The sequence below is a fragment of the Acartia tonsa genome, chromosome 3 (genome assembly GCF_053477335.1).
Source record: "Acartia tonsa isolate MP-2025a chromosome 3, ASM5347733v1, whole genome shotgun sequence".
In the NCBI taxonomy this organism is placed as follows: Eukaryota; Metazoa; Arthropoda; class Copepoda; order Calanoida; family Acartiidae; genus Acartia; species Acartia tonsa.
Window position 1 is genome coordinate 34,186,926 of NC_137262.1, and position 27,945 is coordinate 34,214,870.

General features: G+C 32.4%; 2 protein-coding genes across 3 annotated transcripts in view; one reads left to right on the top strand and one right to left on the bottom strand.

The window, feature by feature from the left end:
- Positions 1-27,945, top strand: part of LOC145313961 (F-box only protein 30-like) — a 116,206-nt gene that overhangs the window by 18,489 nt on the left and 69,772 nt on the right. The gene's annotated exons all lie outside the window — the stretch shown is intronic.
- Positions 852-27,834, bottom strand: LOC145312924 (uncharacterized). The gene is made up of 7 exons (XM_080152132.1): positions 27,780-27,834; positions 26,552-26,642; positions 23,388-23,423; positions 2,003-2,078; positions 1,805-1,875; positions 1,167-1,259; positions 852-1,026 (listed from the first exon to the last, which is right to left on the bottom strand). The coding sequence occupies exons 1-7, from the start codon at positions 27,832-27,834 to the stop codon at positions 957-959; spliced, it is 492 nt and encodes a 163-aa protein (XP_080008258.1). The 3' UTR covers positions 852-956.

Genomic DNA, 27,945 nt, shown 5'->3' on the forward strand with positions numbered 1-27,945 from the left:
AACATTGAAAGTCAAAATATTTATCAACTTTTTACTGTAAATGTTTTGCTACTTTTTGCAAGGAAAATATGGTTTTAACCATCAATATTTTGACATGTCTTATTTTTGTAATAACTTGAAATATGTAATTCTAAACTTGTTTTTATGTACCTAAGTTAAAAAAACTAATTGAGTTAGGATATTGTCGGTTATTTTGATGCGGAAATTATTTTGTAAGCTTAATAATGGGTAATATATTAAAAGTAAATTGCAAACATCAAAACAATATATTTTATTCAAATTTCAGTGAATTACAAAACACAAAAAATTGTACAAGGTTTTATAACATCTATGTACAGCATACGTAATATAATGTGCAAATATCATGAAACTTATTAAATAATTTAACCAAAGTGCTTTATTAATATTTGTTGGTAGGGTATGGTTCCCCTCTTCTTTTAAAAATTGATTAATGTAGGATAAAATAAAGAAACTTGCTACATTACTGTACAGTTATGAATGATATTTTTCATGTTTTTATTGAATTGGTAATGTGTTTAGTTTTACATCATTATATTTTGTCACAAGTTGACTTGCTACCTAATATTTTTTTTAATTTGATGTTTTTTGTAACTGTTGTTTTTAGACTTATTAATAAAAGGGAATAACTAATTTGTTACATGAGAACATAAAATGAAATTATTGTTATCATGAGTCTAAATTACATTAAGTGTTATATATGAGGAGAACTGATATAGTATAGAAATATAAGAAATTTGAAATTACTTTTCAATAATTTAATCTTAATAAATAAGGTATTATAGGTATATCAGTTGTATTTGGCAAACAATATCTCAATTAATACAGCAAACATAGCTAAAATAACTCCAGCTCCCATTATACAAAAAAACAATATAATATTATCAAACATTACTTTGTTATATATCTGAAACAGTAAGATTTGAATGAATGGTTTTTTATAATTTTTTTTTTGTTAAATTTATTACCTGTGGCCCACTGCAGTGTCTTTTAACAAGAGAATTAAAGCTGAAGTAAATAAAATCATATAAAAATTAATATTTTATTGATAATCTGAACAATAAGGATATTACGATGAACACTCTTGTATCTGTCTAAATGCTATTTTCATGTTATGGTTATTTTACTTTGTTTAAAAATTTGTATACCTTTTAACATCAGGATTAAGTAGTTTTCCCAAAATGCCAGCTTCATGCAATCTCATGATTACTCTGTTCAGGTTCCTGATGTTTACTCCTTTTCTAAAATAGGTTGTTGATAAAGTTGCATTCTAGATAATTTGAAATAAAACTATGGAATAAAGCAATAAAAATTAAAGAAAAGACAACTTTTAATAATATGTTTTCATATTGGATATTTATTTTTAGTGGTTTTTCTGATTATTAAAGGCAAATATAGGTTAAATATGATATGGGCTCAAAATATGGGTGCTATTATATACTTTTAGAATATCTATGCCAAATTTAAAAATTCAAAAAAATCCTTAAGTAAATATTGAAATTTTAGTGTCTACCTCAACATATGATTAGTTAGTTGACCAACAAAATCGTTTTTTTAACCATTATAAGACCCTTTTTCACTATCTTTCTTTAGTCTAATTGATTGTTATATTGGCATGCATCATATGTGATAATTTAAATGTTTTATTTTTTTAAATTATATACCTACTACTTTATTCAATTTTCAATTTTCATCAAAATATTTTATGTAAGAGTGCGTCAAATAGTGTGTCACCTTTTCTTTAAGCTAATATCATAATCAACCTATATTCGCCCATTAATACTACCTCACTGCAAAATATGAAAAGGGCATTTGTCCAGGTACTTGTTCTTCTGACAATCCAATTGAGCAGTCTCCCTAAAGAATTACATAATCTTACTTCTCTTTCAAAAGTTATAATACTAAAATTTGTATAATTAAAACCTATGTTTAGGTGGGTGAACAATACATTAAGCTACTAGTATTCCAATCTGAAACTTCTTACATTTTGATCCTTGAGATATAAATCAACAAAAGGTTGTTTAGTAATCAATGTTGTCGTGTCTCCATTTCCATTGGTGCTAAAATAAATATTTTTGCAAGAGATATATTAATATAAAATTTAATATCAAGTCCCTAGTAGTTTTTAAATCTGACAAGTAGTGCCAAAACCTTGTCTAATCTGAGTTTTGACAGGTTTTCCTCAGGTTTTAATCTGCCCGCCCCTCATCAATCAACTCTGACATTTGATTACATTTCGTCAGATTGTAATCTGACAAAACCTGTGTTTTTGCGCAAAAAGGTACTAAAACTCAGATTACTCAGGATTTGCCGCCAAATTTTTAATCTGTCAGGGGGGATTTCAGATTATAATCTGACGAATCTGACTCAATGTGAGCAAAGTTCAGGTGATTAAGATCGTAATCTGTGATTAAATTGACCCTCAAAATTTGCCCAGTTAATCCCTTATCTGACATTTGATGACAAACAGTCATACTCTAATCTGACAATTGATGACAAACAGTCATACTGTAATCTGACATTTGATGACAAACAGTCATACTGTAATCTGACATTTGATGACAAACAGTCATACTCTAATCTGACATTTGATGACAAACAGTCATACTCTAATCTGACATTTGATGACAAACAGTCATACTGTAATCTGACATTTGATAACAAACAGTCATACTCTAATCTGACATTTGATAACAAATGGTCATACTCCTAACTGACTTTTAGTGACAAACAGTCATACTTTAATCTGACATTTGATGACAAACAGTCATACTCTAATCTGACATTTGATGACAAACAGTCATACTCTAATCTGACAATTGATGACAAACAGTCATACTCTAATCTGACATTTGAAGACAAACAGTCATACTTTAATCTGACATTTGATGACAAACAGTCATACTCTAATCTGACATTTGATGACAAACAGTCATACTGTAATCTGACATTTGATGACAAACAGTCATACTCTAATCTGACATTTGATAACAAATGGTCATACTCCTAACTGACTTTTAGTGACAAACAGTCATACTCTAATCTGACATTTGATGACAAACAGTCATACTCTAATCTGACATTTGATAACAAATGGTCATACTCCTAACTGACTTTTAGTGACAAACAGTCATACTTTAATCTGACATTTGATGACAAACAGTCATACTCTAATCTGACATTTGATGACAAACAGTCATATTCTAATCTGACAATTGATGACAAACAGTCATACTCTAATCTGACATTTGATGACAAACAGTCATACTCTAATCTGACAATTGATGACAAACAGTCATACTCTAATCTGACATTTGATGACAAACAGTCATACTCTAATCTGACATTTGATGACAAACAGTCATATTCTAATCTGACAATTGATGACAAACAGTCATACTCTAATCTGACATTTAAAGACAAACAGTCATACTTTAATCTGACATTTGATGACAAACAGTCATACTCTAATCTGACATTTGATTACAAACAGTCATACTCTAATCTGACATTTGATGACAAACAGTCATACTCTAATCTGACAATTGATGACAAACAGTCATACTCTAATCTGACATTTGATGACAAACAGTCATACTCTAATCTGACATATGATGACAAACAGTCATACTCTAATCTGACAAACAGTGATACTCAGTGACAAACAGTCATACTCCATACTGACTTTTAGTGACAAACAGTCATACTCTAATCTGACAATTGATGACAAACAATTTTAATAGCAATAAATTTTACAAAATCAAAAAATATTTAATTAAAAATATTTAATTAAAATAAAACTATAAAATTAAATGATGGTACTCTTCAAAAGATTCTGGTTGTTCTAGTTGTGCAAATGGGTCAACAGAAGTAACTATCATAAACGATTTTGTACTTATGTAACAATCTTTTAATTAAGTTATTCTATTGAAAATTGTCTCTTTCTTGGTTTCTCATTTCTTTGTTTGTGTGGTAACTGCATCAAAAACTGTTCATCAACAATTTAAAAGTAAGTTATGATGTAGTTTTAAGATTTTCAGGTATTATCCTCTTAGAAATTTTTTTTTCAATATTGAAAATTTAAGTACCCCCCCCCCCCCCCCCCCGACAGCGAACTATGAACTCTGGCCGCAGCGCTCGGCTCCCTAGCCTGCCTAGCCGCAGCGCTCGGCCCCCTTGCCTGCCTAGCCGTAGCGCTCGGCCCCCTTGCCTGCCTAGCCGCAGCGCTCGGCTCCCTAGCCTAAAACCTAACCTAACCTAAAATAGTTGTTCGTCGGTAGTCGGGGGGGGGGGGGGGGGGGGGGTACAAAATTGAAAAAAATTGAAAAAAAAATTTCTAAGAGGATAACGCCGATTTTCAAAACCACCTCAACACCAGACTAAAAAAAATAACAACCTGACATTGAAGTGATTCTAAAATTTTGTGTTAAATTAATTTTTGACAATAGGTATACTAATTACAAATGATTACAAATAAAAACATATAATATCTAAAGGGATAGTTGCATAAAGTGCATTAAAAAAGTTTGATGGCAAGCATAAGTTACAAAAATACCATCTACCATATATAATTTTCAAGTCTTGATATTTTTAAAACTACCTGGTAGAAAATTTAAATTATTACAAATGTATGTCCTCTAGATAAACTATTGAACATAAAAAATATGCAGTTCACTAAATTCAAGTTTAAATGCAATTCTTGCAACTACCCCTTTGATGCAAAAAATAAGGAAAAATTTAATACTATTAATTAGATATCTTTACTGTAATTTTTTACTCCTAGCTGTCACCAATTTTTTTGCACGAAACACAAAGTAACATTGATTATAATCCTACTAAAACCTTTTTTTAAATGACTCAGTACTTTTAATCTAAAGTGTTCTTCTAACTTTTACACAATTTTCAATGAAAATTTTTAAAACTTTCAGTCTGTATGTTTGGCATGTAACATCCAATCAATATTTTTAAATAATATTCAAAGATTTTAAGCCAACAAATTAGAGATTATAGAACCAGTATAATTTCCAGTCCAATGTCCACTCCCTCTGTGGTTTATGCAAATAACTTGATTGTTATATAACACAAAAATTTAACCACAAAAACGATTATCTAGAAAAAAAACTAACCGAAAAGGATATCTAAACAAGGATGACAACATCCACAAAAGCGAAGCACTGAAACGGTAGGACAAACGGACATTAACACTTGTATAGTGTCTGAACTGAATAGTCAGAATATAAAAGTATAAGAACCAAAGCAAAATTGTAAGTAAATTTGTTGAAAAACTGCTTACATTTTTAAGACTTGATTATACAGTTGCTACGCTTATTACATTGTTCTTTGTTGTCCCAGGAATCATTATACAAAAAATCAGATCAAATGAATAATTAAAACACATAAAAATTTGTTGTTAAAAAGTAAAAAATCAACATGTTTAAAAAGGACGTACGGACATTCTGGTAATGATTATAGATTTGCTACGCTTTCTAAATCGTACCTAAATGCTACAGGAATCATCATGCAAAGTTAGTAATCGATTGGACAATTCTAACATGCCTGAATTAACGAATAAAAGCTATCTATCTCGGACGGACGGACGGGCGGACTGACGTACGGACCGACCCTAATTATAGAAAAGCTTCGCTTTTAATAAAGAAAAATGGAATGATCTATAATATTAAGGAAGGTGGGAATACTAGATAAAAAGAAACAAGGATGACAACATCCATAAAAGCGAAGCACTGAAACGGTAGGACAAACGGACATTAACACTTGTATAGTGTCAGAACTGAATAATCAGAATATAAAAGTATAAGAGTCGAAGCAAAAGTGTAAGTAAATTTTTTGCCAAACTGCTTGATACAGGATAATGTTTATGGACATACTTACATTTTTAGGACTTGATTATAGAGTTGCTTCGCTTATAAAATTGTTCTTTTTTGTCCCAGGAATCAATTTACCAAAAATCAGATCAAACGGATAATTAGATCACATAAAAATTTTTGATGAAAAAGTAGAAAATCAACATGTTTAAAATGGACGTACGGACATTCTGGTAATGATTATAGAGCTGCTACGCTTTCTAAATCGTACCTAACTACTACAGGAATCACCATGCAAAGTTTGAAATCGATAGGACAATTCTAACATGCCTAAATTAACGAATAAAAGCTATCTATCTCGGACGGACGGACGGACGTACGGACCGACCCTAATTATAGAAAAGCTTCGCTTTTAAAAAGATACAACACAAAATATTTTCTCCAACTATTTAAATTTAATATAGTTTTTTTAATATATTTTTTTTCTTTTATAACTTAAACTTTACTATCTATCTATTGAAAGTAACAATTCATATATTTGTTTCTCCTTATATAAAAGTAACAGGATGTCTATATGAGAGTGTCAGTTTGTCTGTTAATACAATGGGATCTCTCTAACTGCTGAACCAGTATGGTTATAATTAACAATGTAGCTTCTCATAGGTCCTGAAAAGATGTTTTTTACCTTTTCTTTATAAAACTAAAATTGAATATTAAGGGGAGTTGATTCGTCCCCCCCCCCCCATTAGAGGCTTTTAGGGGTGTAGCCGCTAATTAGAAACAAAATACAGGGAGGGAAAAACCATGGGCATTTTAATACACTATTCCCCAAAGTTTTATAATAACCTTTCCTTGTTCTTTGTCTCGCCAACTCTAGGGATATTTATTGTATTTTTATTGATTGGTTCATAAAGTTGAGTGTTCAAACGTTTCAACCACTTATTTCAATCTACAGATGGGTTAATTTTGTGTATTATCATTGGGGATATACAACAACAATTTATCGGCCCTTGCCTTATCCCTTTAGATCCCTGAACAAAATAGCAATATCTAATGATACTCAGGAATCCAAAGGGATAAGACAATGGCAGATAAATGGATGTACATATCAATGGCACACAAAATTACACCTTCTGAAGATTAAAATTAGTGTTTGAAACGTTTGAACACTCAATTTAATATCAACCAATCATAATTTTGTAAAAGTTATTAAACCAACGAATGAGAAAACATTATCATAAAACTTTGGGTACCAGTGTTATAATCAGCCCAATGTCAAAGTAGGGAATAAGAAAGTACCCAAAGTTTTATCACCACATTGTCCAGAGAGAGAGGAAACAATGAGCTATTTATTACACTGGTCCCCAAAGTTTTTTAATAACGTTTACTCATTCGCGGATTTAACAACTTTGGGGACTTTTACTAAAAAAATTGTGTAAACAAAAAAGTGGAAAATCAACCCGCCTTAACATACATCTCCAATGATAATGCACAAAATTACCCCTTCTGTAAATTATAGTTAGTAGTTAAAACATTTGGAGACTCAAAATGAGTAAAAAAGTCCCTAAAGTTGTTGTGCCAATGAATGAAAAAACGTTAAAGATTTAACAGGAATTCAAGGGATAATCAATGGACAAAACATTTATTCATATCCCAAATGATGATAAACAAGATAATCCTACTGTAGAAAAAAATTGGTTGAAAAATTTGCACTCTTCTAATGTAAAAAAAAACATACAAAATTTAATAAGAAAAACCTGTAAGTGTTGTCAACCGAAGATAACTTTGGGTGCCAGCGTAATTTAAAGCCAAATGTCCCCTCCCTCCCTGGTCAAAAAGAGAGGGAGGAGACATTGAACTGTATATTACAATAATACCAAAGTTTTAATTTATTCGCTCTACACTTTGGGTACTTTTATTAAATTTGATTAGTCAATTAATATACCAGCAGTGTCCAAACGTTTTAACCAATAATTATAGAATTTAGAAGGGGTATTTTGATGTATCATCCATTGTTTTATCCCTTTTATCACTGACAATGTTATACGTCTCTGAAAAGCAGGTATATTCTAAGCTGTGAAGGATTAATTGTAGTATTAATTATAGACAGTTGACCAATGATATTGGTCATCTTTTAGCTAGGCTACTTCAAGTAAGAGCATCATCTAAAAATCAGTCTACCAAAATGAATATCAGAAATGCACCTCAGCCCCCCCCCCCCCCCCCTTATATTCAACTTTCCAAAATTTCACCTAAACAAACATACCAAAGGACACTTGAACTAATTGATAAAAATAAAATGTTTTAAATGGATGTGTGGACTTTCTGATAACATTTATAAAATAATTATGAAAAGTTTGAAATGGGTAGAACATTCTAAAATGTAAAATTAATGAAATATAACCATTATGTACGGACAAACAGACCCTAACTATATAAAAAGCTTCTCTTTTGACGAGGAAACATACAAAAGTGAAGCTCCAAAGTAGTAAAACTAGGGAAAAGGGATTGGTTACTAACAAACAATTCTAAGTGAAAATTTCCCCACAATCTCCTTCACCTTTTTCTGAAGTTATTACCCACTTCCTTTCATTTACATCAAGAAACAAGATTTACGCCAACTCTACGCTAACAACATATTTATAAAAAAATTTAATATTTGTTGATTATCAATAGGATAATTCTAGCTAACCGGACCGACCCCAATTATACAAAGTCGCTTTAAAAAAAAACAGGGATTTAAAGTTATAAGACAATGGCAGATAAATTGATGTACTTCCCCAATGATGATACACAAAATCACCGTTTCTGTAGACTAAAATTATTGGTTGAAACGTTTGAACTTTCAACTTAATGAAACAACAAATCAAAATTAACTAAAGAGCCCAAAGTTGAAAAGCCAACGAATAAGAAAACATTTTTATAATAATTTGAGGATTAGTGTAATAAACAGCTAATTAACCCTCTTTCTCTGAAAAAAAAACAGTATAGTAGTTGGGGAGGGAGGGGACATTGGGATGTTTATTACTTTAGTCCCCAAAGTCTTATGATAATGTTTTCTTATTCGTTGCAAACTTCGTAGAAAACTTTGGGGACTTTTTATTGACTTTTGATTGGTTGGTTCAGAAAGTTGATTGTTCTAACGTTTCAACCAATAATTGTAATCTACAGAAGGGGTAATTATGTGTCCATCATTGGGTATGTCAATTTATTGGCCATTGTCTAATCCCTTATGTACGCTGAATAGATAGCACTTTTCAATAATTAAGACATGTTATAATTGTCCTATCGATTTTAAACTTTTCATGATGATTCCTAACAGTAAGGTATGATCTAAAAAGCGTAGTATTCAATGCGTTTTTACTTTATAAAGATGCATGTTTGTCATTCTTGTTGAAGGGCGTGCAAGCTTTTTTAAATGGGAGGGGTGAATGATTTTTTATTCGTTGGATTAAAAACTTTCGATACTTTTATTAAATTTTGATCCAAACTAATAATTTGTCTTTACAAATGGTAATTTTGTTAATTAATTATATTTGTCTTATCCCTCAAGAACCTGACAAATTACCCTTTCTGTAGAAAAATGAATTGTTGAAAATTTGGGACCAAGCTATTAAAGTTTAATACAAGAATATTCAAAAAAAACAAACAAATGAAATAAAAGCGAATATCCAAAGCAGATAATTAATCACATCATAAAAAAATGTTTGTAAAAAATGTTAAGTATAATCAGCATCATTAAAATAGATGTACGGACTTCCTAAATTGGTTTCTTAACTGTTCCTAACTCTTACAAAATAATTATGTAAAGTTTGAAATCGATAAAACATTTCTAACATGCTTAAATTCTCGATTAAATCCATCATTTACGTAAGGACATAGTACCCCATATCGCTAACAGTATTAGTAGCCAGGGATTTGAAGGGATAAGACTATGGCAGATAAATTGATGTTCATATATCACCAATGATAATACACAAAATTACCCTTTCTGTAGATTAGAATTACAATTAGATTACAATCAAAATCAATAAAAGTCCCCCAAAGGTGTTAAGTTAAGGAATAAGAAAACGTTTTTGTTAGACTTTGGAGACTAGCACAATGTCACCTCCCTTACTAAAAAGTAAAGTATCTTTGCACTAGCAAAAATTTTCAAAGTAAAGCTTTTCTATCATTCTTGTCCGTGCGTCCGTATGTCCGTCTGAACGGATAGCTCTTTAGGTTAGTTTAGACGTGATATAATTGATTTAAACTTTTCATGGTGTTCTTATAACAGTAAGGTACGATCTAAGAATTGTTGTACAAAAAATGTTGAGCACGAATTGCGTTGTCACTTAATAATTGTTTGTCTGAAATTTTTTTATAAATATTGTCATTCTTGGTCAAAGTGAAGCTACTCTATCAAACCAAAAACTGTTCTCTAAGAGGTTTAAGTAAGGGCGTGCAAGCTTTTTAAGTGGACGGGGGGGGGGGGGGTAAAATCCTGATTTTAAAAAATACTACTAGGCTTAAAGCGGAGCTAAACATTAATAATAACAAGGATGACAACATTCATAAGTAGTGAAGCACGAGGCTTTATTATTTTAGAAAGGATGTTTAGTTGATGTAAAAAGAAGAATAGGAAATAAATTATAAAAAAACACTTAACCCTTGTTAATACAACATGTATTCTAATGCATGGCGGACAAACTAACAGACCAAGTAAATTATATACTAGAAAATACTTGGTTTGCTGCATCAGCGTGAAGCATACTGCACCAAAAATTTGCGCTGTCTAGCAGTTGATAAAATTGCATTTCCTCCATGGCGTTACGGACGGACTGACTGAAAGATAAAATGATAGCTTCGATACTAAAAAGAAGTGAAAAACATCTTCCAGTATGGCTCTGAAACCAAAAAAAATCCGCTGGATTAGAATCAGTTCTTAGCTATACTCAGAAATCATGTATGGCATCGTATAGCTATTCCACTCATATATCCCTGTTAAAATTGTCTCTGTAAAATAATTAAAATGATTTATGTCCACGATTATATGGCTTACAAAAGGTATTCATAGCTGACAAAATATCAACAACATATTTCTCAAGGAATATGGTAATTACTTTCCTAAAAACAAGGATGACAACATCCATAAAAGCGAAGCACTGAAACGGTAGGACAAACGGACGTTAACACTTGTATAGTTTCAGAACTGAATAATCCTAATATAAATGTATAAGAGTCAAAGCAAAATTGTGAGTAAATTTGTTAAAAAACTGCTTGATACAGGATAATGTTTATGGACATACTTACATTTTTAGGACTTGATTATAGAATTGCTTCGTTTATTACATTATACTTTGTTGTCCCAGGAATCAATATACCAAAAATCAGATCAATCGGATAATTAGATCACATAAAAATTTGATGTTAAAAAAGTAAAAAAAATCATCATGTTTAAAATGGACGTACGGACATTTTGGTAATGATTATAGAGTTGCTACGCTTTCTAAATCGTACCTAACTGCTAAAGGAATCACCATGCAAAATTTGAAATCGATAGGACAATTCTAACATGCCTAAATTAACGAAAAAAGCGTTACGGACGGACGGACGGACCGACCCTAATTATAGAAAAGCTTCGCTTTTAAAAACTACCACACTATAACTTTATGTTTTTTCTAGGGAGGTAAAGGAATAAGACAATGGATGATAAAGGGGGGGGGGGGGCGAAAGTGACACTTTTTGAAACCAAAACTAAAAGTCAACAAAGAAACTCAACTAAAAAAAGAGTTACAGTTCTGAGATTTTGCATGGCAGTTGCTTTATAGGGGTACAATTTGGAACTGTAAAGAAACGGCGGCGCAACCGCCGAAAACCGCCGTTTCCCGCCGAAATTTTTTTTGCCTTTTCTCGGCGGTTTTCGGCGGTTGCGCCGCCGTTTCTTCACAGTTCCATATTGTACCCCTATAAAGCAACTGCCATGCAAAATCTTAGACCTGTAACTCTTTTTTTTAGTTGAGTTCCTTTGACTTTTAGTTTTGGTTTCAAAAAGTGTCACTTTCGCCCCCCCCCCCTTTATATACAATATACAACTCCAATGATGATAAATAAATAAAATTACTCCTATTGTTGAAAAGTAACCAACCAATCAAAATTATAATTTTTTGAGTCAAAAAATAAGATAACGTGGTTATAAAACTTTGGATACCAGCACCATTTACGGACCAGAAGCCCCTCCCCCTCCCTGGGTTGACTCAAAAATAGTCATCATATCAAAAACTGTCAAGAAATTATGCCAAATATTAACTATAACCAACACTGGAATTAATCGGTATAGTAGCCAGGGAGGGAGGGGACATTGGACTATTATTACTTCATTCCCCAAAGTCTTATAATACCGTTTTCTTATTCGTTGACTTTACAACTTTGGGGACTTCTTATTAAATTCTGATTGGTTGGTTAAGGAAGTTGAGTGTCGAAACGTTTCAACCAATAATTGTATCTACAGAAGGTGTAATTTTGTGTATCATTAATGAAGATGTACATCAATTTATCGGCCATTGTCTTATCTCATTTGATCTCTGAATAGTAGCGTAGCTTTGCATTAGCAACAATTGTTAAAGGCGAAGATTTTCTATAATTCGGGTCGGTCTACCGTATGTTCGCTGAAAACGGATAGCTCTTTTCATTAGTTTAGACATAATATAATTGTCCTATCGATTTCAAACTTTTCATGATGAATCCTAACAATAAGGTACAATCTAAGAAGCGTTATTTGTACAGAAAATTTTGAGTAATCAATACGTTTTTAAAAGCGAAGATTTTCAATAATTAGGGTTGGTCTGTACGTCCGTCAATAACAGATAGCTTTTTTGCGTTAATCTCGACATGTTAGAACTGTCCTATAGATTTCAAACTTTGCATGATGATTCCTGGATTAGTTAGATTAAATATAGAAAGCGTAGCAACTCTATAAACCAAATCCGTACGTCCATTTTAAATGTTGATTTTTAACTTTAAAAAAAAATTATGTAATATAATCATCCAAATGATTTATGGAGTACTGAGTCCTATTACAATAAGGTAAAATATTATCAGCGAAGCATCTCTATAATCAAGTCCTAAAAATGGATAAAATGGGGAGGGGGGGGGGGAGCAAATACCCACAACATTAATAACCAGAAAGATAACATCCATAAGAAACAAAGCACAAAAATCATTATCATAGAGAGGATGAACGGCTGATAAAAAAGAAGAAAATATGATATAAATTTTAGTACCAAATATTGGGCAATGGTATAGTCCCTTTTGTGGCAACGTCTCTAAAGGGGCGTATTTTCAGATTAGTTTTTTATAGGTTATTTTTGGTTAGGTTAGTTTAAGTAGGGTTAGGAGATTGCCCCACAGGGTTAGGCAATTCGCCCCGTAGGGTTAGAGCTCCTCCCAACGGCTTAGAAATAGAGGAAAGGTATTGTGAAAATACGACGAAACGCCCCTTATGAGGCGTTGCCACGAAAGGAACTATACCTGTTAGTTTACAATATTGCATCACTCCCTCCATATAGTTACGGACGGACTGATGGACAATGAGGATTATAGAGAGAATTGTAGAGTTCTACACAACTTTAAAAATATACCAGCGGCTGCGACCCAAACATTTAGGGGCTAGGGAACGGAAGATTAAAGCATGAAACTATAACAGGACCAATAAAGAACTAAAATCGGTTATGTAGCTTTCTAGATCTTATAGCCTAACCCCCCCCCCCCCCCCCCCTACACAAGCTTCCCTGAAGGTACTACCAATTAGAACAATAAATTTGCGATATTAAGCGTCAGACAAAAAAAACCTAAAACTTTATATTATAGGATAATCAAATTTGTTAAGTTGTTATTAATGTACATACTTTAGGGAGGTTAATAAATCAGGGATCTTAAGGGATAAGACAATTATACAATGAACAATAACTTGATCTACAAACCCAATAATGAAAACAAAATTACCCCATAAGTAAATTGCCTACTTTTATTCCGCCTTCCCTTTCTTTGTGCTGTGTCAATGACCCAAGCTAACTATTGTACCTCCACCCTTATCCTTACCAACCCACAAAACGTTTTAGATTATTGTGATAAACTTAAAACAAAGATAAATATATTAAACAAATTAAATATATCATTTACTATATTGTTCTTACCTCTCAGTTTTTTTTAAAGACCATGTTGGCGATTTCTGTTTTAGATATTATTTCTTTTTGATTACGAAAATGTGTCATGTTTAAATTTTGCTAAATAACAATCAAAATTCAAAACTTTTAATTTCAGTATTTGAATCTAACTGTTTAAAAGCACTATTTAAAATAAGAATTTTGATTTTAACTTCTAGGAATTTCTTATTCTATTGTTTCTATATATTAATTAACTTATTATAACTTAACACTGAATCTGAATCAAAACTCGCGTTATATCTTCACACTCTCACTTGTATTTTACTACTGAAAGGTATAGTTGACCCGCGCCAGTACGCACACACACACACACACACACATACATACATACATACATACACACAAACACAAATTATAGGTGGGTTCTATAGTCGGAACTGTGATCACAGTTCTATCACATTGCTGTTCTATCACGGTATCTCACATTGCGGTACCTCGGGCGGCCATTTTTGTGTGTCGGTGCGTTCTATAAACATTACTGTGAGAGATAATACGGTAATATGGTACAGTGATAGAACTGCAATACTGCAGCTGTCATCAACAACAAAATCAACAGCAAAACTACAATAAATGGGATGTTAAGCAAATGTCGTCTTTGAATTTTGGTCAATTCAGCCTATTTTTTTAAAGTACAGAAAATGTGAAGGGAGAGAGGGAAAGAAAATGCCCCCCCCCCCGGAAAAATTTTTTTTTACTCACTTATAGATTACCTAATTTTTTTTCAATTAAATATTTTTTTTTACAAAATTAAAAAAAAAATTTTAATTTCCATTACCTATCAAAAATTTTATATTGAAAATATTTATTTTTATAATAATTATTTAAATTTTTTTACTTAAAATTTTTCATCCCCTGCATAGAGATCTGTTGGGAATGCCCCGTTTTTTTCATCATAAACCATGCTTTCAATGCATGATTTATTGTTTTATTTACATAATTTCCGTCTGCAAAAGCAGGAATTTTGACAGCTTTTGATAGCTTGTACTGTGAGATGCTGTACATCTCCCTGATCCATCTGTGAAATCTACAGCAATGTGAGATGACGTCATAACAGCAATATGTTACAGCGATTGCGTATACCGTGAGATGACTTCTGAACGTCTAGCGTCAGATTTTTGTTGTTGATACCGTATTTGCAGCTGTCGATACCGTAACAGTTTTGTTTATAGAACCCACCTTATATATCTATAATACAAAGTAGAACGATGTCTGTCTATCTGTCTGTCCGTCCGTCCGTCCATTAAGATCTCGGTAACCACTGAACCAATCGGATTCTACTCTTCAGGGATCATACCTACTGGTCCTGTACTGATTTTAGGCTATTTTCTTGGGGGAGGGACACCCACAACCTTCCCAAAAATAAAAAATCCCCCGCCCAATTTTTTTTTCTTGCGGAGGTATTTTCTTTTTTCTTATGGGGAAGTACTAATTTGTTTTTAATTGCCTCTTGGGGCAAAGCCCCTAGAGTGTGGGGCGAAGCCGCTAGTTAATAATACAAAGTAGAATGATGTCTGTCCGTCCCGTAAGATCTTGGTAACCACTGAACCGATTGGATTCTACTATTCAGGTAATATACCTACTGGTCCTGTGGTGGTTATAGGCTATCTTCTTGGGAGAAAAAAAATACCCCCAATTTTTTTTTCTAAAATCTTTTTAGTATAAATTTTTTAGTACTCCATAATTCACTTTGTCCATCAGTCCGTCCGTAACGCTATGGGGGAAATGAGATTTACTCAGCTCCTATAAAAGATAAAATGCTGAAACTTTTTGACAACATTCCCATCATTAAGGAGCAAAATTAACTAAAAATCATCAAAGGCAGTCAAACTGTTTTTTAGCAGGTTTTAGGCTATTTTTATATTTTTCACATTTTCCTCCATATCTTTGGTGTTTATGGTCCGATTTTCAAAATTTTTTCAATTATAGATATCAAAATTAAATTTCCCGTCATTTAAAAAACAAACAATGACGGTCAGCCTGCCTTGTTGCAGGTTTTTGGCTATTTTTAAATTTTTCACATATTTTTCCATATCTCTAGTGTATATGGTCTGATTTTCCAAATTTGAAATTTCCGTCTGTCTGTCTGTCCGTCTGTCTGTCCGCCTGGCAATCCGTCTGTCTGTCCGTCTGTCAGTCCGTCTGTCTGTCTGTCCGTCTGTCTGTCCGTCCGTCTGTCTGTCCGTCTGTCCGTCTGTCTGTCCGTCTGTCTGTCCGTCTGTCTGTCCGTCTGTCTGTCCGTCTGTCTGTCCGTCTGTCTGTCCGTCTGTCTGTCCGTCTGTCTGTCTGTCCGTCTGTCCGTCTGTCCGTCTGTCTGTTCGTCTGTCTGTCCGTCTGTTGTCCGTCTGTCTGTCCGTCTGTCTGTCCGTCTGTCTGTCCGTCTGTCTGTCCGTCTGTCTGTCCGTCCGTCTGTCTGTCCGTCTGTCTGTCCGTCTGTCTGTCCGTCTGTCTGTCCGTCTGTCTGTCCGTCTGTCTGTCTGTCCGTCTTTTCGTCTGTCCGTCTGTCTGTTCGTCTGTCTCTCCGTCTGTCTGTCCGTCTGTCTGTCCGTCTGTCTGTCCGTCTGTCTGTCCGTCTGTCTGTCCGTCTGTCTGTCCGTCTGTCTGTCCGTCTGTCTGTCCGTCTGTCTGTCCGTCTGTCTGTCCGTCTGTCTGTCCGTCTGTCTGTCCGTCTGTCTGTCCGTCTGTCTGTCCGTCTGTCTGTCTGTCCGTCTGTCTGTCCGTCTGTCTGTCCGTCTGTCTGTCCGTCTGTCTGTCCGTCTGTCTGTCCGTCCGTCTGTCTGTCCGTCTGTCTGTCCGTCTGTCTGTCCGTCTGTCTGTCTGTCTGTTTAGTTTGGGTTAAAATAATTTTCCTGTCATTTAAAGAAAACAACTTGGACAGCCAGACTGCCTTTAAGCAGGTTTTAGTCTATTTTTGTATTTTTCACATTTTTCTCCATACCTTATTTGGTTGGTCTAGAGCTGTTTTGAAATTTGGCGGCTGGCAGCTTAAAAACAGCAAAATTACAGGTAGGAAATAGAAAATCGGTCAAAAATCGGTCAAGAAGTGGTCAAACATTATGACCTTACTACTCACGGAAATTTATTATTGCTCAAGGATGTACCACAAAATTTATTAGGTCCCTAGCTGAAATAGAAGCCACGAAATAAAAGATATAAGTCTAGAGTAAAAGCCAGACAAAAATCGGTCATAAAATCAGTCAGGAAGCGGTCCAACAGTCAAACAGTCATAACACTATTATTCTCAGATGTTCATTAATATCCCAGTATTCACCAAAAAAAATTTTAGGTCTCTATCTTATACACAAAAGTCAAAGTGAAGAAATTAAGATTTATTTAGAATTTTTTCTAAATTTGGTGCCACCTAACCGACTTTGACCTGATGCCACGACCGACCAACACAGACCAGATATCCTTATAAAATCAACTCTTGCCGACGTATAGTTACTGAACTTAAAAAGTCATGAAGCCAAAGCTCTATATCTTACCTACAAAAAAATGACATTGAAAAAACTAGAGGGGGGGGGGTCAATATGACCCCCTCCCCTCCCCCCGATCTGTAAGGGTTAACTCTGACTCTATGTCACTAAATGTCATATATAACTTTTGGTGATATTGTGTCAGATTAGGTAATTTTCTTAACTCTGACTCTATGTCACTGAATGTCACATATAACTTTTGTGATACTGTGTCAGATGAGGTAATTTCCTCAACTCTGACTCTATGTCACTAAATGTCATATATGACTTTTGGCAATATTGTGTCAGATTAGGTAATTTCCCCAACTCTGACTCTATGACACTAAATGTCATATATGACTTTTGGTAATAATGTGTCAGATTAGGTAATTTTCTCAAATCTGACTCTATGTCACTAAATGTCATATATGACTTTTGGCAACAATGTGTCTGATAAGGTAATTTCCCCAACTCTTACTCTATGTCACTAAATGTCATATATGACTTTTGGCATTAATGTGTCAGATTAGGTAATTTCCCCAACTCTGACTCTATGTCACTAAATGTCATATATGACTTTTGGTAATAATGTGTCAGATTAGGTAATTTTCTCAACTCTGACTCTATATCACTAAATGTCATATATGACTTTTGGTAATAATGAGTCAGATTAGGAAATTTTCTCAACTCTGACTCTATGTCACTAAATGTCATACAGGGTGCGCCACATAAAACCGGACTTTTTTAAAATTTTAAACAAATTAACATAAAATCGTCAATTTTAAAGATTTTATTAAATTTTAAAAACTGGAAAGCAAACTAGGTATATGACTATTAGATCATTGAATAAAATTGCAGCCAGCATCAATCACAGCCTCTACCCGCCTCCTCAACCGCCGACAGTCCTAGGTCAAAATGTACCTGTCCAAGCTGGAGAAGTTCTCCTTGATAGTGGCAATGAGGGAGGTCTTTGTGGTATGAGCACATCTATTGGTGCATGCTTCAAAGTAGCTCCAGGCCCAAAAGTCCATTGAATTGAGATCGGGCTGCTGGGAGGCCACATTTCCTTAGGATTGTGAGTAATCGCAGGATCCAAATTCACCCAACATTCAAGCTACCCTTTGACACAGAGGCCTTTATTTGGACCACAGTTGAGCTAGAACGACGTTCTATACCTTTTTGGAAATGGCATGAAGATTCAGCTAGGGTTGTCAGCGCAATTCATAGTCTAAAATGAATTTGAAAGTTCCATATGGGTCTTTAACGTCGAGAACCGAGAAATTTTCATGATTTTACACGATTTTTGACGTTTTTGACAACTTTAAATCTGCCATGTTTTACTTTGCTGGAGTACTACAGCTAAGCCGTTTTAGATAGAGAGCTATAGTCTTTTTTAGTGTCTTACTTATGTATCTAACAGTATCCCCATCAAGTTGCATAACTCTACCTCATCTACAGATGGGCTGAGGTCTGATTTAGTGGGCCCTAGTCGAGAATCCAGATTATATCACCAGCGCATTTCGAATCTGCCTTGTTGAACATAAGTGCGGCCAGCTCGGAGTACGAGCCCATCTTTGTCCAAAGATTTTTTTTGTGCTAAAAGGTCATTACCTAAGCTTTTTATAATGGGGTAAAACGTCCTGATTGGTCAAGTAGTTTTGACGCTATGACCGTTTTAAAAAAGTCCGGTTTTATGTGGCGCACCCTGTATATGACTTTTGGTAATAATGAGTCAGATTAGGGAATTTTCTCAACTCTGACTCTATGTCACTAAATGTCATATATGACTTTTGGTAATAATGTGTCAGATTAGGTAATTTCCCCAACTCTGACTCTATGTCACTAAATGTCATATATGACTTTTGGTAATAATGTGTCAGATTAGGTAATTTCACCAACTCTGACTCTATGTCACTAAATGTCATATATGACTTTTGGCAACAATGTGTCAGATTAGTTAATTTTCTCAACTCTGACTCTATGTCACTAAATGTTATATATGACTTTTGGTGATATTGTGTCAGATTAGGTAATTTTCTCAACTCTGACTCTATGTCACTAGATGTCATATATGACTTTTGGTAATAATGTGTCAGATTAGGTAATTGTCTCAACTCTGACTCTATGTCACTAAATGTCATATATGACTTTTGGTAATAATGTGTCAGATTAGGTAATTTCCCCAACTCTGATTCTATGTCACTAAATGTCATATATGACTTTTGGTGATATTTTGTCAGATTAGGTAATTTCCCCAACTCTGACTCTATGTCACTAAATGTCATGTATGACTTTTGGTAATAATGTGTCAGATTAGGTAATTTCCTCAACTCTGACTCTATGTCACTAAATGTCATATATAACTTTTGGCATTAATGTGTCAGATTAGGTAATTTCCTCAACTCTGACTCTATGTCACTAAATGTCATATATGACTTTTGGTGATATTGTGTCAGAGTAGGTAATTTTCTCAACTATGACTCTATGTCACTTAATGTCATATATGACTTTTGGCAACAATGTGTCAGATTAGGTAATTTCCCCAATTCTGGCTCTATGTCTTTAGATGTCATATATGACTTTTGGTGATATTGTGTCAGATTAGGTAATTTTCTCAACTCTGACTCTATGTCACTAGATGTCATATATGACTTTTGGTAATAATGTGTCAGATTAGGTAATTTTCTCAACTCTGACTCTATGTCACTAGATGTCATATATGACTTTTGGTAATAATGTGTCAGATTAGGTAATTTTCTCAACTCTGACTCCCTGTCACTAAATGTCATATATGACTTTTGGTAATAATGTGTCAGATTAGGTAATTTCCCCAACTCTGACTCTAAAATAAAAAGAGCTCTGACGTGTTTGGATTATCAAATTGTTTATTAAAACAAATTATAAATAGTATTGCCGTACCTCTTGTTCACATTATTAACCAATCTATTAAAACAGGTCAAATTCCTTCACAATTAAAAATTGCTAAAGTTTTGCCAATTTTTAAATATAGTAACAGCTCTAAAATGGATAAATGTAACCCTGGCAATTATCGTCCAATAAGTTTGCTACCTATTTTTTCAAAATTGTTAGAAAAAATTGTATCTGAACAACTCACAAGATATCTTGAATTTAATCAAATTATCTATGAACATCAATATGGATTTCAAGCAAAAAAATCTACACTACATCCTATGATTCACCTTTTGAATTATCTAGGACAAGCAAAAAATGAAAATTTAATTACTATAGGGGTATTCTGTGATCTTGCTAAATGTTTTGATACAATTTCGCATACAATTTTATTAAAAAAACTTTAAAAAATTGGTATACATGGATTAGAATTAGAATGGTTTAAAAACTATTTAAGTAATAGAAATCAGTTTGTTTATACAAATGGCGAAAAAAGTGATTTATTAGGAATCAGCAAGGGTGTCCCACAGGGAAGTATTTTGGGTCCAATTTTGTTTCTAGTTTATATCAATGATATTAAAAATTGTACTAGCTTAATGACACTACTCTTTGCAGATGACAGTAATTTTTTGATATCAGGAAAAGATTTGAATGAGATAATTGAAATACTCAACATTGAACTTAAAAATATCTGTGATTGGTTTCGTTGCAATGAAATGTCTCTTAATCCAACTAAAACTAAATTTATGATCTTTAATAAAAGGGAGGATTCAATAACTTGGGAACAAATTAAAATTAAATTAGATTTTAATAATGAAAATGAGAATGATACAGATAAAATTAGATATTTGGGTTATATCAACCAACAGAGTGAAATTCCTGCAATTAAATTTTTGGGTGTGTTTATTGATTCTCAACTTAACTTTAAATACCACATTGAATATTTAAGGAAAAAAATATCTAGAAGTTTGTTTTTAATTAATAGAGTTAAGCATATATTATGTGAAAAATCCTTAGTAACACTATTCCACTCTTTTATAAATAGCCATTTATTGTATTGCTTGCCAGCATGGAGCTGTGGCTTAGAATCATCTATTAAGCCTTTAGTAGTTCTACAAAAAAAAGCTATTAGAATTATACACAAATCCGCTTATAACAGCCATACGCCACCTTTGTTTAGGAAAATTAATGTTTTGCCTATTAAGGAGCTATCTATTTATACAAAACTACTATTTTTTTATGATTTTATTCGCTGGAGGCTACCAAATTCTGTTGATGGTGTATGGATTAGAAATAATCTAAGAAATCAGAGACAACTAAGAAATTCTAGTGAGTTTTATATTCCAATAGCCAAATTTTAAAAAATTGAAAGGTTTCCATTATTTTCATTTCAAAGACTATGGAATAATTTTTGTCATGAAAAAGATCTTTTAAATGAGAATATTCCTAAAAAAACATTTGCATTAAATCTTAAAGATGAACTTTTTAAATCTATATGTAATATTGAAGAATGTAATGAATGTACTTAAAATATATTGATTTGCCTGGATTTATTAAAAACCTTACATTATTAATTACAGAAATGGTTTTAAAATTTAAGAAAAACTAGCCTTAAAATTTGTTGTAACCCTTCTTTCCTTCTCTTTTTCCCCTGTCCATTTAATTTTACCTACATTTATTTTGACATTATTATTTCTTATTTTTCTTATTAACTTAATGCCAACCTAAAAAAGGCAATGCAAACATCTCGGATACGCATATTCCTACTTTTAGGGAAGCCTAATCAGTGCCACACATAACATCTAGTGTTAGTCATGCAATTTAAATTTATAAATATTATGAAAAATTGTAAAGTACACCTGGTACTAAGCAGTAGCTTGGTGTACTATTGTATGTACTGCTTCATAAGACGGGGCGTAATCTGTCACTGAATAAATGTTTTTTTATGTTTTTATGTTTTTTTATTATGTCACTGAATGTCATATATGATTTTTGGTAATAATGTGTCAGATTAGGTAATTTTCTCAACTCTGACTCTATGTCACTAGATGTCATATATGACTTTTGGTGATATTGTGTCAGATTAGGTAATTGTCTCAACTCTGACTCTATGTCACTAAATGTCATATATGACTTTTGGTAATAATGTGTCAGATTAGGTAATTTACTCAACTCTAACTCAATGCCACTAAATGTCATGTATGACTTTTGGCAAGAATGTGTCAGATTAGGTAATTTCCCCAACTCTGACTCTATGTCACTAAATGTCATATATGACTTTTGGTAATAATGTGTCAGATTAGGTAATTTACTCAACTCTGACTCAATGCCACTAAATGTCATGTATGACTTTTGGCAAGAATGTGTCAGATTAGGTAATTTTCTTAACTCTGACTCTTTGTCACTAAATGTCATATATGACTTTTGTTGATAATGTGTCAGATTAGGTAATTTCCTCAACTCTGACTGAATATCACTAAATGTCATATATGACTTCTGGTAACAATGTGTCAGATTAGGTAATTTTTCCAACTCTGACTCTATGTCACTACATGTCATATATGACTTTTGGTGATATTGTGTCATATTTGTTTGTTTGCCAAAAATGAGAAAATAACCTGACATAATGTCACTAAATTTCAGATTGAAATCTGAATTATAGTCAAATTTTGTCATATCTGAAGTTTGGTAACAAAGAGTCATATTGAGACAGATTTAAATCTGAAATCTAGTGACTGTGGATTTCTAATCTGACCGAAAAGGGGTAAAAACTACTAGGGAGTAATTCCTTTAAATAACATTAAAAAATATTGAAACTATCCAGCCGGATATCTTGCAATATTATCTTTTATATTACACAACAAAAATCCCTGTTATCATACAGTCACAGCATTATTTCTTAAATCCAATGTTCTAAGTCAGCCGAATATCTCATATCCGGCCAAATATGTATATGACCCAATCCTGATTTAAACACAAACCTGACATCAAACAGAAGTTCTTCTTCTGTCCTGTCTCTGAGAGTTATCAAATTGTTATCAACAAAACATTTCTAAATTTATAACAGATTCGTTTTTTAAAGAGAAGATTCAAAGTATGGTGGTTAATAAAAACTCCCATGCTGTCATCCTAATCTTGAAAACTTTAAATTTTACCTTAGCCTCCAGAAAACTTGCCCCTGCTGACCCATTTGCTATCAACACCTTGCAAAATTATATTAATTTTATATTCCCTTTATTTCTTCTACAATTTAGTCTTTACCTTCAATTTGTAATCACACGCCTCTTTGTAATAATCAACTTTAGATTTTAAATCTTTGTTAACTGAAATGATAAATATTGATTATCATTATAAATAATAAATAGTTATTAAACTGTAATTATCATAATTAAACATTAAGGCGGGTTGATTTCTAACTTTTTTGGAATTTCACATTTTTTCACATTAGCAAGGGTTACTGGGCCAATATAAAACCCTGTGAAATTTGAAAGAGGTTTTTTAATCCAAAAACAACGGGCGCGCGGGGGTTATAAATTGTGCCGGCCTTCTTATAAAACTAAAAATTGAAATTCCTTTAAACACAGGCATGTTGCATATCAAAATGACCACATTGAAATGCTGATTACAGATCTGAAACCCATTTTGAAAAATATTGATTCAGTCTGAAATGATTTTCAAATAACCTACCAAAATGAACAATTTTGACTAAATCAGCCTTATTAGGTACTTAATGAGCTCTTATTCGAACTAGGAGCAATATTTTTTAAAACGGTTTTCAGATTCATAATCAGCATTTCAATGCGGTCATTTTGATATGCAACATGCCTGTGTTTAAAGGAATTTCAATTTTTGGTTTTATAAGGGGGTGAGCACTTTTTATTCCCCTCCGCGCGCCCGTTGTTCTTGGATTAAAAAATCTGTTTCAAGTTTCACAGGGTTTTATATAGGCCCAGTAACCCTTGCCAATGTGAAAAAATGTGAAATTCCAAAAAAGTTGGAAATCAACCCGCCTTATTAAAAATGCATATGATTTAAAGAAAAGACTATTAATTTTAATTATAAAAAGAATGGAAGGTGGCAGTGTTAGTTAACCATTATATTTGAAATTCCAAAGTATAAATGCAATTAAAAAGACAAAAAAGTGTCTAATAACCCGATGATGATGTCAGTACAGCTGTATAGCTGTTGTACACTAGAACACCAGATACTAATGTACTCATGACTATTATCTAAATTAGAATTAGATATCACAATATGTTTGTTACTCAAAAAGGAGGTTTGGTGCTTTTAATTTTTTCTTTAAAATTATTTTATCTGATATTTTACCTTTCTGGATAGGCTGTTAGGACCTGGAAGTATTGCAAGCTGCCATGCAGAGCACATAAAGAACTTGTACAAATTATCTAGCATTTCTCCTTTACAATATTATATGGATTCTAAGATATTAACTCATTAGAAGGAGTTTTAGAAAAATTATTGCTTTAAAATCTCAACTAAAATGGAACATTTTACCTTTAAAGAAGTCTTTGTAAGTAATCCTTGAATTGATTGTGTAAATTATGACTGAAATTAGAAGATTTTACCATATAATATTTCAAGATTCATTGATATTGCAATTAAAAACTTATATTTATTTTAACCTGACATAGCTACAATTGCTAATAGAGTAAACCATACTTCCAAAGCTAAAGAGAATTATTTGAGTTTAATATGATATTTTAGTTGAAAAGAAAATGATAGGTAAGTACTTTTCAATATTAGAATTAATATTACCTAAATGACCAGTGATGACTTTATAACTCCACTGTGAAATGGCAGAATTTGGATTTTGGATTCTTTGGGAGACAAAAAATAATCCCTCATTCACTCCTTTTAAGAATCCATTGACTTTGTATAAATTCTTTTGATATATAATGAAAAGATAAAAGGAATTTTTAGTGTTCTTTTAAGTTTATACAGGGTGTTTTTTTAATAGGACAAAAATATTACATTGGAAAATGGGAGAAAGGTTGAAAATTTTAAGTAAGTTGGGACATTCTACCACGTAGCTCCTAAACTATATGTATATAGCACTGGAATAGTTCTTAAACACCCAAAAACGAGTTTATGACGATTCTAACAATATGCATAACATTTTTCTACTATCAACACAAGCCGTGCAATTTGAATTTGTACACACCCTTTAAATTGGTCTTGATCCAAAAATCTTCCAAAAAATAAGTATTTTGGAAAAACCGGTTTTTAAGGCATAATTTGTTGACAATTGCCAAGTATTTTTTTTATATAAAACTCCCAAACCCAATGAAGAAATTAAGATATAGATTATTAATTTCTGTCAATGGCAAGTGGGTTGAATTAAGTAATATTTTTGTTCTATTTAAAAAACACCCTGTAGTTTAGATTTATAATTGGTTAATTGAATTTCCTATCGGTTCTGTAAATGTAAAGTCCACTGCTCTTTCCACAGTGAAAGCATAGATGGCTGCAGCAATATCAATTTTATTTCTGAATGATTGAAAAATAATATCAACTATGGTGTAGATAATAGTTTTTAAAAATATGTTTACCATAAGTATTATACAGAAAATAACCTTTCAGCTTGGGGGGACAGAAAAGAATAAATACTTTTATGACTAGAAATAATCGACCCATAGCTCCATTTATCCTAAAATTTTAATTCACCTGTAAAGTTCACCCAAAGCTCCATTCCAATTGTTCCCTATTTTTGTTCCATAAAAGTTATCTTTAGTATGGAAGCATTTAAAAGAAACATTCAACATCTAAAACAGTTTTTTGCTACAGGAGATAATCACATTTTTGAAATTTTAATTGTATATAAAGTTACCTGACCAAATAATCTTAAAATTTTGATTATTGGTCCATTAAAAGATTCAAAACAGTCAGTAGAATTACCCACTTTCTAGAAAAAATATCAAGAAACAAAATGTTTTAAGTTATGTAAAAGCTATCCAACATAAATTATTTTTCACTATAAAATCTTATATGTTATACATTGAAATAGCAAAATACCATAGAATACTGGGTTGAATTCACAAGACCAACCCTGAATAAGAAATTATCACAGATTTGAAAAATATATTAATAAGTTGAGGAGTTTCTGGAATAGTAATATTTTCTGAAATACCTGATTGTTGCTCCAGGCTTGAATAAGATTTCATTATTGTTGAGTGATTCATACTCAACAAGCAATTGCTCATCACTCTTCAACGTTTTACCTTCAAAAGAATATAATTGTTCAATTGTGTTGATAAAACTTTAAGCCCTTTTTGGGTTTAATTTAGTTAAATGGGCTAACCTAACCTTTTCTTTCTTTTCTGTCTTAACATCAAATTAATCAAGAAATATTTCTTTTATGAACTTTTATAAACATACCTGACTATTTTATAAAATTTTAAATAAAAGATTTACAAACAAATATAAATTGTACCTGTTTTAATAATATGAAATGTGATAAGGAATATGCACACAAACAACATTACTTTCATTCTTTTAACTAACTAGATTACTTTTTAATTACCATGCTCTACTCTATTGTTATATCTACTTAAGACTCTACCCTAAAGAAAAACCTATTATACTCATATTAAATTTTATGTTATAAAATTAAATGATTTGTGATTATGATAAATTAATATTATTTTCTATTTTCCAAATTAGTAGTAGTGTATATTTACCCTGTTATACTTTTCCATTATGTTTATGTTTATGTTTATTATCCATAAAACAATTTGTCATGTTATTGTTATAAGCAAAATATTGACAAAAAAATATACTTATTACTCAGGTAATCATAGGGCATTATTATTATTTTTATAAACAGGAATGACAAGTATCAAAGCACAACATAAACATGGAGAGAAAGGGTCAAAGTGAATTATTTATAGAGAAATTTCCATTGATTATATGTAATATCAGATCAGAAAAGTACATTTTCTCCAACAAAGTTTATGTACTTCAGAGTATTACAGACAAACCAACAGTCCTAGTAATTAAGATAGTAGATGCTTAGATAACTCTCTAATAACAGCTAACAAGAATACACATTGCCCTTTGAAATTTAAGGTCCCTGAGAGAATTACAGACAGACCGATGGAACAACTTAGTTGTCAGTAGAATAAGCACACAATTATCAGCCATCTAACTAAAATAACAATGTGGTGAAGGTCAATATTTTCTCTACAGGATTTTTTCCTTTCCGACAAGCTGATGAACTAAAACAATCATCACTTAATGTTTATTGTTCAGAGGAATCCCTAAGGGAAAAAATTCGACTTATATGTCTATCGTAAACAGAAGTTGAGATATTAAAGTAAAAGGATAGAGGGAATTCCCAACAAGCTTTATTAAACTACCCACGGGGTGGAGACCCTTTGCCAACTTTGACTTGGGTCTTTGAATATCAGCCATAGCGACAGAAATATGAACACACCCAAGTTACTACAAAAGAGTAAAAAGCAATTTGCTAGTAAACGTAAAAAGTCACCACCACTTGGTTTAGATATTTGTCTGGGTTATACA

Coding starts and splice junctions, on each gene's coding strand:
- LOC145312924 (XM_080152132.1), bottom strand. CDS start 27,834: ATGGCTGATATTCAAAGACCCAAGTCAAAGTTGGCAAAGGGTCTCCAC. Junction 2,079..23,387: donor GAACTTCTGTTTGATGTCAG/GTTTGTGTTTAA, acceptor TATTTATTTTAG/CACCAATGGAAATGGAGACA. Junction 1,260..1,804: donor TTTTCATATTTTGCAGTGAG/GTAGTATTAATG, acceptor AACCTATTTTAG/AAAAGGAGTAAACATCAGGA.